The sequence below is a fragment of the Pimephales promelas genome, chromosome 3 (assembly GCF_988280905.1).
Source record: "Pimephales promelas chromosome 3, fPimPro1.hap1.1, whole genome shotgun sequence".
Lineage (NCBI taxonomy): Eukaryota > Metazoa > Chordata > Actinopteri > Cypriniformes > Leuciscidae > Pimephales > Pimephales promelas.
This window is the reverse complement of record NC_142771.1, coordinates 35,287,419-35,306,321: the sequence shown is the minus strand read 5'-3', so window position 1 is coordinate 35,306,321 and position 18,903 is coordinate 35,287,419. Positions and strand designations below refer to the sequence as shown.

Here is an 18,903-nt window from a genome sequence, read left to right as displayed (position 1 = left end):
AGGGTGCAAGAGTGATGCTAAATCAACATCACTTACCGTCATTTCAATGTAATCAGCGTTGACATCAACACTGACTCAACATTGTTTTAATGGTTACATGCTATCTGGGTTAGTTGGTCTCACGCCCCATTCAATAACATGGGAGGCGGGGTTTATGACCTGTACTAGTACCAATCACTGGGGGGTGGTAGAAACGTTTTGGCTTCATTTTTGAGGGCTTGTGCAGCACGCTTGCACTGAACATTCGCACATTAAGGGACCGTCCCTAAAGTTACAAGAATGACTTGCAGTCATAAAACCAACTGTAAAGTGTTCATGTAGGTGATGTCAGGCATAATGCACAATTTATTCAAATAAACTGAAGTTAGAAACTAGTGGCATTGACAGAAATTGTATTTTGGGTGGGCCAGTGAAAATGTGAGTGGGCCCATACCCGTCCTTATGCAAAAAATAGCATATTGTGATAAAGTTCATTATTTTCCATAATGTAATGATAAAAATTTAACTTTCAGATATTTTAGATTCAATGCACACCAACTGAAATATTTCAGATCTTTTATTGTTTTAATACTGATGATTTTGGCATACAGCTCATGAAAACCCAAAATTCCTATCTCAAAAAACTCTTTTAAAAACTCCCAGCCTGTTTCATTACTCAAAACCGCAATCATCATGGGTAAGACTGCCGACCTGACTGCTGTCCAGAAGGCCATCATTGACACCCTCAAGCAAGAGGGTAAGAAAGAGAGTAAGAGGGTTCTTCATTGAGAAATTATTAATTGATCATTAACAATGTATGAAAATACAATTATTAAACACATTATGCTTATAAATCAAGAAAAAAAACATTTATAGCATTATCAATAAACTGCTTATTAATGTCTATTAAGGCATTATAAATTATGAATTAACTGTTTACTCATTCTTAACAAATGATTAATAGTGTGCAGTTATTATAAAGTGTTACCAAGATGTTTTACTTTTCATGTAGATTAAAGTTTTATTGTGGTAGGAGTAAAGGAAAAAATGAAGCCTATTTGGGTGTATTTTGGGCATATTTGATGAGTGTAGCTCATTTGCATATTAAAATTAATTTTCAAAGAAACTTGTAATACTTTTTTTTTGTACTTTTCATGGATACTTTCATTGTATAAAGTTTTGTTTTGATAGTATAGGAAAAAAATAGCCCCATTGGGGTGTATTGTTGCCTGGCCTTACTGGCACACATTTCAGATTAATGAGAATTTAAAGGAGTATCTCTCTTTAAAAAAAAAAAAAAAAAAAAAAAACTTTTGCTGATAATTTTCTCACCCCCATGTCATCCAAGATATCCATGTCTTTCTTTCTTCAGTTGAAAAGAAATTAAGGTTTTTGATGAAAACATTCCAGCATTTTTCTCCATATAATGGACTTCAATGGGAACCAAACGGTTCACGGTCCAAAAGACAGTTTCAGTGCGAACTATTCAAAGGGTTTTAAACGATTCCAGACGATGAATAAGGGTCTTATCAAGCGAAACGATCACTCATTTAAAAAAAAAGTTTAACTTTTATAAGCTCAAAAAAGTGTTTCTAAGTTTTAAAAAAGTTTTTCTAAAAGTGAACTACTCCTTTAACATATTTCCTCAACTAGGATTTCATAAGACTTTTAGTATGTTGTTCTGGACACCTCATAGAAAATCTAAGCTGGAAAAATATATATTTTAGTTCTATTTTTGGCTCCAAAATGAGTTACTTTGCCTGGACTATTCGTGTCACTCGAATTTATGAAAATCTGAGATCATGTTTTATGTGTATAAATTATGCGTGTATATTCCCAAACTCTCGGAGAGTGCGATCTCCACATGCATTATTTGATTATCATATTAATAAAAATAAAAACATGTCTGTAATTAAAGTAAAAATGATTTATAAACACGTCTATGGAATGGAAATAAATAACAGTATTTTGGATGTCTTGTTCATTATATTTATTTTCATATAAAAGCAACAGAACAATAAATATGGATGGAAACACATGAACATTGTCTTTTTGGGTGAACGATATCCATCCTAATAATAAAAGAATGAAAACGAAGAATACAAATGAGCACTTAAGAATATATGAATAAACTTAAACTCATCTATTCATCTGTGTCTAAAGTGATCAGAAGTTTGGACACTAATTCTTTACACTATCCACATAAGTCTGAAATCTGAATAACACAATGGCATTGTGGGAATGATGTAGTGATGAAAGCGTTACACACATGAACATGTCTGATATTTGAGCTTGACATTTGATTCCTGCTTTCCTCAATCTGGACATTCATCAACAAACACTATTGAGTTCATGATGACTTTCATTCACTATCTAGTGGAGATGATCAGGTGATCATGAGCGCCTCACACACACTTCTGTGTCCACATTTGTGAATAATAGTTCATATTTGTGGCTGTTACATTTATTGTATTGTATTTCCTTTTATTTCACTTGATTATGTAAATTCATTCATTGACGTCATTAATAATCCTCACAGATAATCAGTGGTGTGGAGTTATTATTCTTCCAGTGGCCCAAACAAACAAATGGAAAGAGTTTTTTGTTAAAGCACTGACCAGTGAAAGTGTAGATATGAGACGTGGACTCCACTTCATAAAAGGAGACGAGACCCTCCTCATAATCCACAAACACACCGATCCTCTGAAGCGTCACTCTCAGAGAAAGAGAGACAGAACGTGGAGACTCAAGAGCCCAATATTTCTCATCTCTCCGTCTCACAGTCCAGTATCCTTTATCAGGACTCAGGCCGATCCAGCCCTTCCTGTCAACAGATTCTCTGGCCACTCCTAAATCCCACTCAGGTTGACCCTTCACCTTCACCTCAAAGTAAAAACTCCCTAAGGAGAATCCGTTCTTCCCAAGAACACCAAGATGATACTCAAACCTGTGTTCTCCATCATCCACTGCGTTCTGGCTGTTTCCACACATCACTTGTTTCCCGTCACGAGACACGATGAGCTGTCGATGAGCTGAATCAGCATCCAGAGTCACTTTCACTGCAGAAAATATAGAAATACTGCTTTACAGATGAGCACAACAACAGAAAGACAATTATTCATTTCAGAAGAATCATGGAAACTTTAGAACTATCATAAAAATAATAAATAATACTGCATTCGTTGTAAAAAGTTGTCTTGAGAAAACAACTAATAATTCTTTATTTTTTCATTGACACTATTTTCATTGAACTGTTTCTTTCTTTCTTTCTTTCTTTCTTTCAAACTAATCTTTCCTTCTTTATTTTTCTTTTTAAACAAAATTTTCTTTTAAAAAATCTTTTCTCTATCTTTTTTAAAACTTCTTTCTTTGTTTCATCCTAATCTTTCTATTTTCTTCATTTCTAACTAATCTTTCTTTGTATCTTTTTCTTTCTAACTATTCTTTCTATCTAATTATTCTTTCTTTCTTTCTAACAATTAAGAAATAATTAATAACTAATCTTTTCATCAATCTTTCTTTTTTATTTCGTTCTAACTATTCTTTCTTTCTTCCAAACTAATCTTTCTTTCTTTCTTTCTTTCTTTCTTTCTTTCTTTCTTTCTTTCTTTCTTTCTTTCTTTCTTTCTTTCTTTCTTTCTTTCTTTCTTTCTTTCTTTCTTTCCTTCTTTATTTTTCTTTTTTTAACAAAAATGTATCTTTTCTCTTTTTAAAACTATTCTTTCTAACTAATCTTTCTTCATTTCTAAACAGTCTTTCTTTCTCTGACTCTCTTTCTTACTATTTTTTCTTTCTCTCTCTCTTTCTTTCAACAATTTTTCTTTATCTTTCTTTCTTACTGATCTTTCTATCTAATTATTCTTTCTTTCTAATAATCATTTCTTTCTAACCAATCTTTATTTCTCTCTCTTTCTTTCTATTTAACTATTCATTCTTTCTTTTTTCTTTCTAACTATTCATTATTTCTTTCTTTCATCCTAATATTTCTTTTTTCTTTCTTTCTAACTAATCTTTCTTTCTCTCTCTTTCTTTCTACTTTCTAACTATTCTTTCTTTCTAACTATTCTTTTTTTCTCTCTCTTTTTTTCTTTTTAACTATTCTCTTTCTTCTCTCTTTCTTTCTAAGTAGTCTTTTTCTTTTTTCTTTCTAACTATTCTTTCTTTCTTTCTCTCTCTCTCTCTTTCTAACTATTATTTCTTTCTCTTTCTAACTATTATTATCTTTTTCATTGTTCTTTCTAACTATTCTTTCTTTCATCGTAATCTTTCTTTATTTCATCAATCTTTCTTTTTACTTTCTAACCAGTGTGAAGTGTGTTGGTTGGGGTGTATGAAATGTGCGATCTATCTCCCATTGTTTTTGTGGGAAACAATAAAATATATTTGTTACCGTGTATTTGTGTGTTCTGGGTATAAAAACGATATTCTCAAATATTTTACAACACACTTATGTATGTACTGTCTGTAGTAAGTGTAACACTGAACAAAAAAGGCCCAAGTCATTATGATGAATGAAGAAGAAGTGAATGGAGAAGTGAAGAAGTGTTGGTTCTTATAAATGTCTATTCATATGATGGTTTGTGTGTGTCATTTGAAAACAAAATAACATTTTGAGAATATATATCATTGTTTTGAATGTAAAGTTTCATTTTGCACTAGAATTGAGGGGTTTTGCCGATTGTGTGAGTGTTTTTAGATTTGTGTGTAGAGTTCTGAGAGTATGAGGCACACTTGCAGGAAATGTGTGTAAACAATCAAGAAAAAATGTAACAGTGTATCTGATGCATTACTAAACTGAGCTGGCTGATTGGTGTTCAGTTTTGCAATTAAGTGCCTTCGGGTGAGTATTTGTGTGGTTGCAATAACCCAATGTGTTTTGTATTTTGAATACATGTGTTTTCCAAATTACACCCTGAGATTTCATTTTTGAACAAAGTGTCTTATGTATGAAATAGAGTGTAGTATGAAGGACCAAGTGTGTTGCATAAAGGAGTAAGTGTGTTGCAGAATTGCAACTAGAGTGCAAAGCAACGCTTTTGTTTACAGTTTTTCTCGATTGTTTACACACATTTTCTGAAAGAATGCCTCATATTCTCAGAACTCTACACACAAATCTAAAAACACTCACACAATCGGCAAAACCCCTCAATTCTCCTGCAAAATGAAACTTTACATTCAAAACAATGTTATTTCTTCTCAAAATGGTATTTTGTTTTCAAATGACACACACAAACCATCATATGAATAGACATTTATAAGAACCAGTTGAACACTGATGTGCTCAATGTAAAACACTATGATCAATGGAAAACACTTCTTCTCCATTCATCATAATGACTTAGGCCTTTTTTGTTCAGTGTTACACTTACTACAGATATTACATACATAACTGTGTTGTAAAATATTTGAGAATATTGTTTTTTATACCCAGAACATACAAATACACGGTAACAAATATATTTTATTTTTCCCACAAAATCAATGGGAGATAGATCCCACATTTTGTACACCCCAACCAACACAAAGTTGCACATACAGTGGTCTACATACAAAACAACAGAATTTCTTATGCTGTTACAGTAAAAAAAAAATAAAAAAAATATCTATGCTGCATCCTCTCTTTGGTTTTGGTATTTTATGCCAAAGCTCTGATCGCTAATTGTAAAACTGTGTGAAATGTGTTTGCCCATGTCACGAGTCAGTGTGAATATTTGAATGGCAGTGTGTTCCTCATGAAAACAAGAGATTTTCTGCATGAAAATTGTGCCAAAAGCAGAGAATTGTGTGTAGTGTTTTGAAAAAAGTGTGTTTTAGAGCTGCAATTTGAGTGTAAAGCAGGAATTGTGCTTGTAGTTCAGTAGAATTGGTTCAGGGGGTTGGTGAATGAGTTACATGTTGTGGTCATTGTGTCTCAAGTACCAGAATTTGTGTGTAAACAATCAAGAAAAACTGTAATGGCAGATCCACGGATGATCCTCCCTTTAATATTTGGCCACTTCTTTACGATAGACATGTTACAGCCACTGTAATTGCTTGAACAATAACATGTGGACATCTAAACACGCGAACTCACGAGGGTTTCAACTTTTATTTTGAAGTCGCCATGAACGAACAGTTTGCAAAATTAGGAAAAAAAATTAGGAACCATGAGTGATAAATATGAACCGTCATGTTCATTAGTGTTTTGTATGTGCTCCCACAACATGGTTTCTTACATACGGCTAACACATTAGAAGGAAGTGTGTCATCGTATTTAATTCTGCGTTGCAAAATAAGGTGACAGGGTCTCCTGATGCAGACATACAGGTCTTATTACAGTTTTTCTCGATTGTTTACACACATTTTCTGGTACTTGAGACACAACGACCACAACATGTAACTCATTCACCAACCCCCTGAACCAATTCTGCTGAACTACAAGCACAATTCCTGCTTTACACTCAAATTGCAGCTCTAAAACACACTTTTTTCAAAACACTACACACAATTCTCTGCATTTGGCACAATTTTCATGCAGAAAATCTCTTGTTTTCATGAGGAACACACTGCCATTCAAATATTCACACTGACTCGTCACATGGGCAAACACCCGTCACACAGTTTTACAATTAGCGATCAGAGCTTTAGCATAAAATACCAAAACCAAAGAGAGGAGGCAGCATAGATATTTTTTTTTCTTTTTTTACTGTAACAGCATAAAAAATTGTGTTGTTTTGTATGTAGACCACTGTATGTGCAACTGTGTGTTGGTTGGGGTGTACAAAATGTGGGATCCATCTCCCATTGATTTTGTGGGAAAAATAAAATATATTTGTTACCGTGTATTTGTGTGTTCTGGGTATAAAAAACAATATTCTCAAATATTTTACAACACACTTATGTATGTAATGTCTGTAGTAAGTGTAACACTGAACAAAAAAAAGGCCTAAGTCATTATGATGAATGGAGAAGAAGTGTTTTCCATTGATCATAGTGTTTTACATTGAGCACATCAGTGTTCAACTTGTTCTTTTAAATGTCTATTCATATGATGGTTTGTGTGTGTCATTTGAAAACAAAATACCATTTTGAGAAGAAATAACATTGTTTTGAATGTAAAGTTTCATTTTGCAGGAGAATTGAGGGGTTTTGCCAATTGTGTGAGTGTTTTTAGATTTGTGTGTAGAGTTCTGAAAATATGAGGCATTCTTTCAGAAAATGTGTGTAAACAATCGAGAAAAACTGTAAATCAGGGACGTCCTCGGTCCAGCAGATTCTGTTTAGCTTTAACTTTCCTCAACACGCTGGCCTTAAAGTTTGTATGTCTAATGTTGTCTTGATTATCTGGATCAGGTGTGATCCTCCTAATGTTGTGCAGGGCAAATCTGCAGGGCCGGACATTTCTAGCAATGTGGTCTGTGAAGTTCAATTGATCATGATGGAGTTATGGATGAGGAGCCGTGTTGGGTTAGCCGGGATCACAAGTAGCTCTGTCTTCGCAAGGTTTAGTTGAAGGTGGTGATCCTTTATCCAGAACAACACAGTCTCATCCCAAAAAGTCATATAACTAACGTCTTGGGACGTCTTTTGACCATACGTCAATATCCGCCTTCTTAGGGCCCCCTTAAACGTCGGTAGATGGCGATCCCGGGCCGTCATACAACTGACGCTTTACCTTTAACGTCAGTTAGGTGACGGGTTAGGTTTAGGGTTAGGTTTAGGTCTGGGGTAGAGTTAGGATCCCATAACCTCATCTACCGACGTTTAAGGGGGCCCTTAAAAGGCGAATATTGACGTATGGTCAAAAGACGTCCCAAAACGTCAGTTATATGACTTCTTGGGATGAGACCGGGTTGGCCAGAAATGTCAGTGAGTCAGAAACCTGACTGATATAAACCAAGCGCAATCCCTTTATGACATTCAAATTTGAAGATATCCCTCTTTGGGTTTGGGTTGCTAGGGTGCTTCACCATTGTTACTATGGCAGGGCTAGGATGTGTTGAAGGTGATTCCTGATTGGCTGTTTGCTGCCAAGCCTCATGTTTCTATGACATTTCTATCCCAAGATATCCCATTTGATCTCTTTGAATGGAAGTCTATGGAACTTGTTGCTAGGGCGCTCTGAATGGTTACTAGGGCTTGATAGCTTCACAATTATCCTGAGAGACTGATTGGTTGCCTGAGTGAAATGAGCCCCGCCCCCTTGTCTCTATTACACTGTGATCCAGTTATTGTGCAATACAAAATTCTTGTGCAAAAATAGTAGGAGAAACATCCTTGATCATTTAGTTTTTGGATCATTTGATTGCATTTATGCAGTGCATTATATGCAAAAAATACATAAATTAATCAATAAATGTTTGGCGATGAATTTAGGAAATTAAAATTATTAAAATAAATAACTATGACATTAAAAAATGAATGTTTTTTACTCACCCATGTGTTTTCTTAAATGTTGTACAGCTAAAAACAGAAATTATAAAGTTATAAAGGGTTCCTAACAGAATTCATCTTTAGATCAATAATCAGATCAATAATATTAATATTTATAATAAAATATAATAAATTATATATACATATGAATCCAAAGCGTATTTATTCATTGTTTGGCAAAATAATTCTAATTTTAATAAAAGAATAAAAAAAATTCACCTCCTGTTATAATAATCTGCTGACTTTGAAGTTGATCATGTTCTAAAGAAAATTCAGAAAAAGAAGAGAAAATAACATTTAAATGACATAATTGTTATAAGTCTGACAAGTTACAATCATTAGTTGTTTAAAGGGTGATTGGCTGTTTGAAGCCCACCCTCATGTTTTACTTCTATCCCAAGATATCCCATTTGATCTCTTTGAATGGAAGTCTGTGGAACTTGTTGCTAGGGTGCTCTGAATGGTTACTAGGGCTTGACAGCTTCACAATTATCCTGAGAGACTGATTGGTTGCCTGAGTGAAATGAGCCCCACCCCCTTGTCTTTGACACTGTGATCCAGTTATTGTGCAATACAAAATTCTTATGCAAAAAAGAAAAGAAAAATAAGAAGGAAAAACATCTTTGATCATTTAGTATTTTGATCATTTGGTTGCATTTATGAAGTGCATTATACCAAACTCTCTAAAACATAAATAAATGTTTGACATGATGATGATTTTGGGAAAATTCAATTATTAAAATAAATAATTATGTCAAAGAACATGCATAGATTATACTCACCCATGTGTTTTCTTAATTGTGGGATAGCTAAAAACAGAAATTATGAAATGATATGCTCATAACAGAATTCATAATGAGATCAATCACTTTAATCACCTCTTGAAGAGCAACACAATCCAAGAAGACTTTATATCTTATAATACATGTATCTTATAATAAAATGTAATGAATTGTTATAGATATATATGAATGCACAGTATTCATTAATTGGTTTGCAAAATAATTCAAAAATATTACATTTTAATAAAGCTATAAACAAATTCACCTTGTAAAACACCACTTTGTAAAAGTTGATCATGTTCTAAAGAAAATTCAGAGAAAAATGTGAAAACATGTTTTACAATAAAGACAAGAGAAAACAGCATTAAATATACAGTATATAGCTTATATACACATATATTTCCTTCCATAGTGTTTGACAAAGAATTTCCTCAGTACTTCACATCATCAATGAAGATGAAGCCAATATATGTCGTGGATGCCTATATTACAGTCAACAACACATAAACTTAACTTTCTGAGTTATCTTTTTTCATGGACTCAGTAAATTTATGGCACTGATTTCATTTGAGGTATTTTCAGATAAGAGTTCAGAACTACATTAATGTCCTTTAGTCATTGTATTAATGTTCTGATTATTGTTTATTTGCTGTTATTTACAGTTTTACTCCTAATTCATAATGTACCTGGCATCTTATTAAACGGCAAAGACTAAGATGAACCCTGAGTCTTCTGTACTTTATGGACGGAGTTTGGCTGGCTGTTAAATTGCATCTATGTAAGGAGAACAGTGAGTTACACAGTGACTATTCAAAAGCGAGTTTGGAGCAGAATAGAGGAGCACTTGCTTGTCGTTTCTGTGATTACAAATGCAGACATAGTTTTATCTAACGACAAGCATAGTGTTTGTTCTCACATCCGCAGCGTGACGCGTAAAAAGACAGTACAAGTCATTATAATCAGTAATTTTGTCCCCAATGAAATAAAACCTCAACAATCTGATTCGATCTGGTTTAGTCGCACTGGCAAAGTTGATCGATCAGCTTGGTCATCTGCATTTCCGGATCAGATTCGGGGTTGAATTGATAAGATATAACCGTAGACAGTAAAATGATATCATACAACCATAGAGGGATATAACCGACATAATCACCTCATTATTGCTTTGGGAGCTGCTGTTCCAAATATGGTAATGGGCGTGACATTTCCGTCATACTCGTAAGGTTTTTGGGCCAATTACAATGCACTGGATCGCTGGCCAATCAGAACACACAATGCTTTTCAGAACGATGAGGTTTGTAAAAATCGACGTGTTTCAGAAAGGCAAGGAATAGAGAAGCAACAATAATGTACAGTATGAGTAAAATAATGACTTTCTTTAAACCTACAACTGCGTAAACACATTGCATTAAACCAAATACACAAAATAATGTTATTTTTAGAACCATCAAATTACCCCTTTAATAAATAAAATAAGACAAATTCAACATGTTGCATTCTGTTCTTACCGTTCTGTAGTTGATCGTGTGCTGAAAGAAATTTTACAATAAAGACAAGAGAAAACAGCATTAAATATATAGCTTACACAATTCCTTCCATGGTGTTTGATAAAGACATTTTCCTCAGTATTTCACATCATCAATGAAGATAAAGCCAATATCTGTCTTACATGCCTTTATTACAGTCAACAACACATAAACTTAACTTTCTGAGTTATCTTTTTTTATGGACTGAAGAAAGAAAGACATGTATATCTTGGATGACATGGGGGTGAGTAAATTATCAGCAAAAGTTTTTTTTTAAAAGTGAACTACTCCTTTAAATTGGTCAATTACCATTTAACTATTTTAACTAATGTGTGCTAGTTATGTGAGCATATTAACTTATCTTTTTTAAAGTAAAATGAACCAAATTTAACAAAAACAGGAAACATCTATTTCAGATCTATAATCTCTTTCATATAACTGCTAACAACAGCATGAACTAATATAATTAGCAAAACGTGTAAAAAAAATATGCCCAGGCTGCCGTACTTATTTACATAAAATAACAAGAAATTATCCTCTTGATCTCATTCAGTGTTCAATCCTTTATCAAAAGTGTTACAGTATTAACACACTTAAACTTTACATTACCACCACTGTGATGAACCTACAGCAAGAGTTCCAACAGCAATCAGTTATAATGAAGATTTTAAAAACACATCATGAACAAAAGCAGAGTTATAACCTCATCAATCTCAATAATGGTGACAATCAAAAAATAATAATACTCGAACAGGCTGCAAAAAAAGTAAAAAAAAAAAAAACATGAGCAAAAAATCAAGCAACCTGTAATAAATATCAGGGAACAATTGAAGTCTTCTGATAAATCTTCTTCTGAAAAACCTTCTTCAGAAAACTCCCCAGAAATTGTACTGGCTGAATGCATTAAATGTAACGGATGTGGATAACTCAGAAATAAGAAAAGCTGATGTCAAGTTGAGATTCTTATGGACTATCTTATAGTTGAACACCTTCAGAGGGACAACGCAAAAAGAATTCGCAACAAGGAGAAGAAGAAGAGAAAGATCTTCCACTAAGGCTCAACTTCCTCGAAATGAACTGATTCATCATACACAGAAGTTCATAAAAAAATGATCGGACAAGCAGAATGATTAAACAGATAATACGCACTGCAAACAGTATTATGATTGAAAATGAAATAAACTGTTCAAATGAAGATGTGTTGAAACTGCAGGGCAAGCTCAAATTACTTAAAGCCTAGTTTGAGCTTGGCCTGCGAACTTAAGGGTCATTATTAGAAGAGCACTGTATGTGTGTAACTATATTGAAATGTTACATGGAACTTTGAATTTCGTTTGCCAGACAGAAATTGTGATGCTAAAGAAAGGTCAAAGGGGCTCCGATAGAAAAACTCATCATAAGCTTTTGTGTATGTGCTGCATAAAATAAGGGTGAAAAATAAATAGAAAATTTGAATAAATGCTTCTGCAAGCTTATATTAAGTCCTGAGTTTTTCACCTTATAAGATAAGTAGCTGTTCTCTAATGACAGCTGATAGATAGGAGGCGGCCCAGAAAAAAAGGGTTGGTGTCAAAAAGCATGAGAGAGTTATTTTCGGGGCTGGATCTTGGGTGAAGATTTTGCTGTTTCTGTTATTTTTGCCATAGGATTTTTTTTATCTTTGTATTATTCTGAATCTTTTTAAATAAAACGAAATCAGGTTAAGTTGATTCGTACAACTTTTTAAAGGGGTGGTTGACTGCGATTTCACTTTTTTCATTTTAAATACTGTGTAATGTTGCTGTTGGTGCATGAACAGTATCTGCAAAGTTGCAGCGCTGAAAGTTTAGTGTAAGCAGAGATATTGTCTTTTAAAAATCAGGAAGTATAATTGCCTACAAAAAGACTCGATTGGGACTACAGCTGGGTTATGGTACGTCACTAACCCACACATTTACATCAACCCTCCCTCCGGAATATGCAGAAAATGGCATGGCCATATTTCAGCAGCTCCAGCTCGTCGAGTGTGTTGTTCACGCAGCTGTCAGGTCTTCTGTGTTCGAGCTTCCCATGGACGCTGTACTTCGTCAACAATGGATACAATTTATGTTTGATTATGTTCCTGAAAATGACGATCGTAATTTAGCTCTCTGTGCTGCGCATTTTTTATGGAAGACGGCTTCCAGAATCTCCACGAGTTCAACACCGGATTCAACAAGAAACTGTTAAACTAAACTAAAACATGAAGCAGTTCCAACTTTAAAACCAGAGGCAGCAGTTGTTGGGCCACAACCTGTAAGTAGGCTAAGACTTCATCATTTTAAATGTATTTGCATGTATAATTCCAGACGTAGCCTTGTGTTTTATTTATTTTTTATTTTTTCAAATGCCAGCGCTGGCTTTATAGCCACTAGGCTACTAGTTATGCTAGTATTTTGTGTCTACGACAAATGCGTTCAAACAGTATGGACCTGAATTTTGTACTAATGTTGTAAATGTATTTTTCATGTATATATGGTTTATGACGTTATTTTCGATATGATCAAGAACGTAAACTTGCCAACTCTGTTTGTGTTTAACATTAGTAGCCAGTCAGTTGCTATCGTTGCCAGTCAGATGCTATTGTGTAAAACAAACATGTATATGGTTAAAAAATGTAGCAAATTATCATTCAGAAACGTTTAGTAAGAGCCGTGTGTGGTTCTGCTTGACTCGATTCATCGTGGCTTTCTCGGTCTGATTCTGCCTCACTGATACTGCAGTCTCAACATCATTATTTACGTGTATCCACCGTCTATGGTATCCACCTTTGGCAAGCCCGTTTCGCCCGTAAAGGTAATGGGCGTTAACCTTCCGGACAACGTGAGCGACAGTTTAGCCAATCACAACACACCGGCCCAAACTAACCAATCTGAGCCCACTGCCTGTTTCTGAGGGAGTGGTTTCATAGGATCAGGAAGTCAACCGCTTGTTCATGGGACAGAGGAGAGCGCGGCTGACAATAAAGGTGAAGTTTATGAAAAATAAGTCTTTTTAAAAAAGAAAAACCACGAATACATGTTATATTGCACCCCATAAACACAATCATGCAAAGAAAAAAAGCAGTCAACCCCCCCTTTAAACAAGACTAAGTAATTTTTCTGAATTTTTGTAATGAAATATTAATTCTAGCAAACCAAGCAACCGACCCCAGGGTTGAGCTGTTTAGAAGCACCGCCGAGGACCCTGGATCGACATCTTACTTCTTTAATCTAAAGGTAAGGGCAATATTTGATTGCAGTGGATTATGAAAATGTTTTAGAAGGATCAAGAGATTACGGCGGGATAGAAATACAACAAAACAGAAAATGGTAAGACCATTCAGCTGTATAATCTATTCATACTGCAATTCATGCTGGGAGTTTTGCATTATGCTGGCACCCAGCATGCATTGTGACATGAAACATTTGATTGTCACCATTGTTGAGATTCATGTGCTGATTGTTGATGTCTGTATTATGCAGATGTTCATAAATAGAAATTAGTAAAAAAAAGTAAAAATTATCCTCAGTCTGCCTCATTTATTTACATAAAACATATAAAATAGCAAGTAAACAAGAACTTTACCTCTGTTTTTATGCGCGAACACAGCTATCAGTATTCCAGCAATCACAACGAGCACAACAGCAACTGAAATCAGGATGACTGATGTCCTCCAAGAAATAAACATATTATCTGTAAAACAAATCAGTAAATAAGCAGATTGTGTAAATCAAACATATTTTATATACAGGTGTTTATATAATGTTCAGTTCTGAATTACACATACACATTCGTATCAATAATGTTGATATAAAAAAATCTATTATAAACCTAATGTTCCTATTGTTTTAAACTTTACATAATAAGCTGATAATCATTCATTCAAAAACATAATGTGAAACTTGACACACAAGAACAGTAACAGAAGTATCAGTACTTACTTGTGGTGTTGATCAGTGACTCCAGCATGTGATGTCTCAGTTTGACTCTGCAGTGAATCTTGTCGTTACTGTGATAAACAGTGAAGGTGTGTTTGACATTGAATCGGTCTGTGTTTCTGTGTGTCTCTGTAGTTTCTGAACTCAAACTGACTCCTTCACTGTCCAGCCACTCAAGATCGGGTTCAGGATACCAACCTTCAGATTCACACTGTAGATGAAGCCCTCCTGAACCATCAAACCCATCTACAGTGATCACTGGAGGACGTCCTACAGCTGCAGATCAACAAGAACATCATGTTGTTATTCTGGCTTTTTTAAGTTAGTTTGTTCTGTGAAAAGAGCATGCTAGTTCTCACTGGTTTCCTCACCTTCAACTCTGACATCAACAGTGACATCATCCGACCAGGATTGGGACTGAATAAAACACTTATAACGTCCTTCATCAGAGACTCGGACTGTTGAGAGTTTGAGTGATGCGTCTCCTCTCTGTAGTTCTTGATGGACCAGTTTTGTTCTCTCTCTGTAGGACTGAATCTGATCTGTGTTTCTGTCTTCATGACCATCATAGAGATGCACTAGCTGTGAGTCTTTCAGATCAGATCTAAACCACTCCACTCTCATGTCCACAACACTGATGCTGGGATTGACTGAACAGGGCAGAATCACATCTTCACCAGCGACAGCTAATACAGGATCTGCAGGTCCCACTACTACAAACTGCTCTGTTACAAGAGAAAGAGCAGATCTGAACTACACATCCTCAAGGTTTTTACCAGTTGTTCCAGACAAACAGTATTGTTTAAAGTATAAGTACTATTCACAATGATGATAAAATTACCTGATCTTGAATCTGTAATCCCACTAACAAGCAGGAGAGTCAAACAAATGAACTTCATCTCTGAGACACGGATGCCAAAAGAAAATATGAAAAAAGAGAAAACATTACAGAAATTTTTGTCAGCATACATGCTTCATGCCGTAGAATGACACACTAAAGGCCCTTTCACACCGGACGCGTAACGGAAAAGCGAAACGAAAAAGCGAATAGTTCGCGTGAGAATAGTTCGCGTCAAAACCATTCACATCAGCCGCGACACGAATTTGCGACGTTAACTTCAGAGCTTCAACATTCCAAAACATTCGCGCCGAGGGTGAACACCTGGCTATTGCTCTGTTGCAGGAAAGCAGACCTGATTTTCATCAGAAAACGCTACTCTCTACTTATTATTATAGCCTACTAGGTGAATAAATATAGATTTTATATTAGATGTCTTTTTGCAGTGATGTTAACATGATAGGCTTTATAAAATAAATAAAAAAAATCCCAATCTCTAAATAGCACATTTTCAAATAAGCACATATAAGTCCATTAGGAAAGATAAAGATGAATGCGTTCTTACCGGATTCAAAATCGCGTTCAGTGTGAAAGGACCTTAACACTTAAACTTCAGTCCAAAAGATACACACTTTCACTTTCTGTTCAAAGAAAACCGGTTAAACGGGTCAAGACAAAACAAGATACAAAATACACAATGTGTATCTACATGTAGTACAAATAAATACATATAAACACATGTTGAAGGTTGATAAATCAGGATTTTATTTTCAAAAATGCAAATATATATATATATATATATATATATATATATATATATATATATATATATATATATATATATATATATATACAATTTTGATTCACAAACCTTTCATTTATTTACAAGATTAAGTATGCATTAAACCTGTTAAACTCAAACATCGTGCTCAACTCGTTCCAGACTTCAAGAAAATATGTGTCTGATTATTCTATGACTTACCTTCAACTCAACATTCACTGTGTCTCAAGAGTGTCTTAATAAATTGTGTCGATATGAAAGTTTAGTACGATCATAAGGAGATTCTTCCTGGTTTATTTCTCTTCTTCCTTTTTTATTTCTCTTCTTCCTGGTTTATTTCTCTTCTTCCTGGTTTATTTCTCTTGTAACACCTGAACAGACACAGTCCCTCCCATCATTCAGCCTGATAAACTTCTGTCTCTGACACTCCTCACTTTAATCTGATGAGAAATATGGCAGACATGTTACATGGAATTAAACAAAAATGCAAACACAAATGTGGATGATGAAACAATATATGCATCAACAAATATAGGGAGAACTGTGACCCCACTACTGACAGAAATACATTTCCAAAGACAGTTTATCACATATAAAATGTATTCTTGAAAAAAAAAAAACATCATTATAATACAAATCGTATATTACACTTCATGTAGGAGGTTGTTGGGGTAATAATTTGGCAGGGGTCAGAATTCGGCACAACACCGGCAGGTCCCCACGTGCCTCACTTTCTCTGGCTCAGGCGCCTTCACCGGCCCTGTTCCCGGGAGATCAATGTGTACTTACATTTACGAGTCATTAAATCATGTTTAATTTGGACTTCTCTGTGCATGCTCTTTGAGGTGGTGACCATAGACCTCCATTATATGACTGACAGACAAGAACGGTTTGACCTAAAAATATCAAAATTGAAAATACTGTGGAAACAAAGACACCTACATCTTGGATGCCCTTGAGGTAAGATAAAACATACCAAAAATGAATTTCAAAGTGAACTATCCCTTTAACCTTGTAAAGCTACTTTGAAACAGTCATTACTGTATAATATAGCGATATATTTAATGATGACTTGACATTTGCATAAGTAATTAATTTAGTGTTAAACAGAGTGAAAAGGTTTGTGTGTGAAAGAGAATTATGTTTTTGTTTTAATCATATACAGTAAATAATTTACTTGCTATTTTGTGGTTTAAAAATTGTGTTAATAAATGTTAATATATTGTGTATTTTGTTCATTGTTAATACAGTCTAATAAAAACCCTTAAATGGTTGGATATGCATTTTACTCTTTGTCAGTTTCAGGGCCACATCTTCAATGGTTCCCATTGAAGTCCATTATATGGAGAAAATTCCTGGAATGTATTCATCAAAAACCTTAATTTCTTTTCGACTGAAGAAAGAAAGACATGGACATCTTGGATGACTCGGGGTAAAGTAAATTATCAGCAAAAGTTTTTTTAAAAGTGAACTACTCCTTTAAGTGCATATCCAACCATTTAAGGGGTTTTATTAGACTATGTATTCACAATGAACAAAATACACTATATATTAACATTTAAACTGGGCCAGACCTGGGCCTAGAGTGACCACCCGTCCCGTTTATATTTAAAGGAGTAGTTCACTTTTAAAAAAACTTTTGCTGATAATTTACTCACCCCCATGTCATCCAAGATGTCCATGTCTTTCTTTCTTCAGTAGAAAAGAAATTAAGGTTTTTGATGAAAACATTCCAGGATTTTCTCCATATAATGGACTTTAATGGGAACCAAATGGTTCAAGGTCCAAAAGACAGTTTCAGTGCAGCTTCAAAGGGCTTTAAACGACACCAGACGATAGCGAAACGATCGGTCGTTTAAAAAACAAATACAAAAGTTTAAGTTTTATAAGCATGCTCACCTTGCTCTGTTCTGTGATGCGCGTTTGTAACTCTCCTGTTCGAACTCGTTCATCAAAAGAAACAAATCTTTTTCCAAGTCATTCCGTTAATTTCCTTCGTTGGATGAAAAAATGTACTCTTCTTCTCATTTCAGCGTCAGCTCTTCAAAGTTACCACTTTCACTCAGAAATGTTATCTTTTGATTGCATTTCAGAATATTTTTCTCAATATCCAGTGGCACAAAAAGTGGGTATGCGCTATATCATGGGTGGGTGCATCATGGGGGCGCCAAAGCGATGGTTAAAGAAATTAAAAAATCTAATTTATATAAGTTATTTAAATTTATATAAAAGTTATGTAAGTTTAAATATAAAAAAAAGTTATATACATTTTGAGCCTAGTTCACACTACATGATTTTAAGCCCGATTGGGTTAGGGTGTTATCACGTGCAAATCACGAGGGATTAGCAGGCAATGAACGCTTGCCAATCTGTTAGTATGAAAGAGCCAACAACGCATCAAAGACGCTCACAGACGCCTCACAGACGCGTCGCAGAGCCCAGAAAAATATCTAGCATGCCAGATATCCAGAGCTGTCGCACGACTCAACCTCACTGATGACATTAGCTACAGCCAATCAGAGCAAGGCATGGGTTGAGGTCACCGGGTAAATCTTTTTTCTTTTTTTGCACAAACAGTTTGCAGCACTAGTTTCTGTCTGACATCCATATTCACGTGTTGTGTACTTCGTCTTCTTCGGCACGCGTG

The 18,903-nt window shown here is 34.8% G+C and overlaps 1 protein-coding gene across 1 annotated transcript; it reads right to left on the bottom strand.

Moving 5' to 3' along the window:
• Nucleotides 1-2,043: 2,043 nt before the first annotated feature.
• On the bottom strand, nucleotides 2,044-16,553 carry LOC148982064 (butyrophilin subfamily 1 member A1-like). The gene is made up of 10 exons (XM_089128789.1): nucleotides 16,458-16,553; nucleotides 15,479-15,538; nucleotides 15,009-15,362; nucleotides 14,641-14,913; nucleotides 14,285-14,392; nucleotides 10,662-10,702; nucleotide 9,896; nucleotides 8,611-8,652; nucleotides 8,395-8,421; nucleotides 2,044-3,038 (listed from the first exon to the last, which is right to left on the bottom strand). The coding sequence occupies exons 2-10, from the start codon at nucleotides 15,534-15,536 to the stop codon at nucleotides 2,503-2,505; spliced, it is 1,440 nt and encodes a 479-aa protein (XP_088984915.1). The 5' UTR covers nucleotides 15,537-15,538; nucleotides 16,458-16,553; the 3' UTR covers nucleotides 2,044-2,502.
• Nucleotides 16,554-18,903: the final 2,350 nt, after the last annotated feature.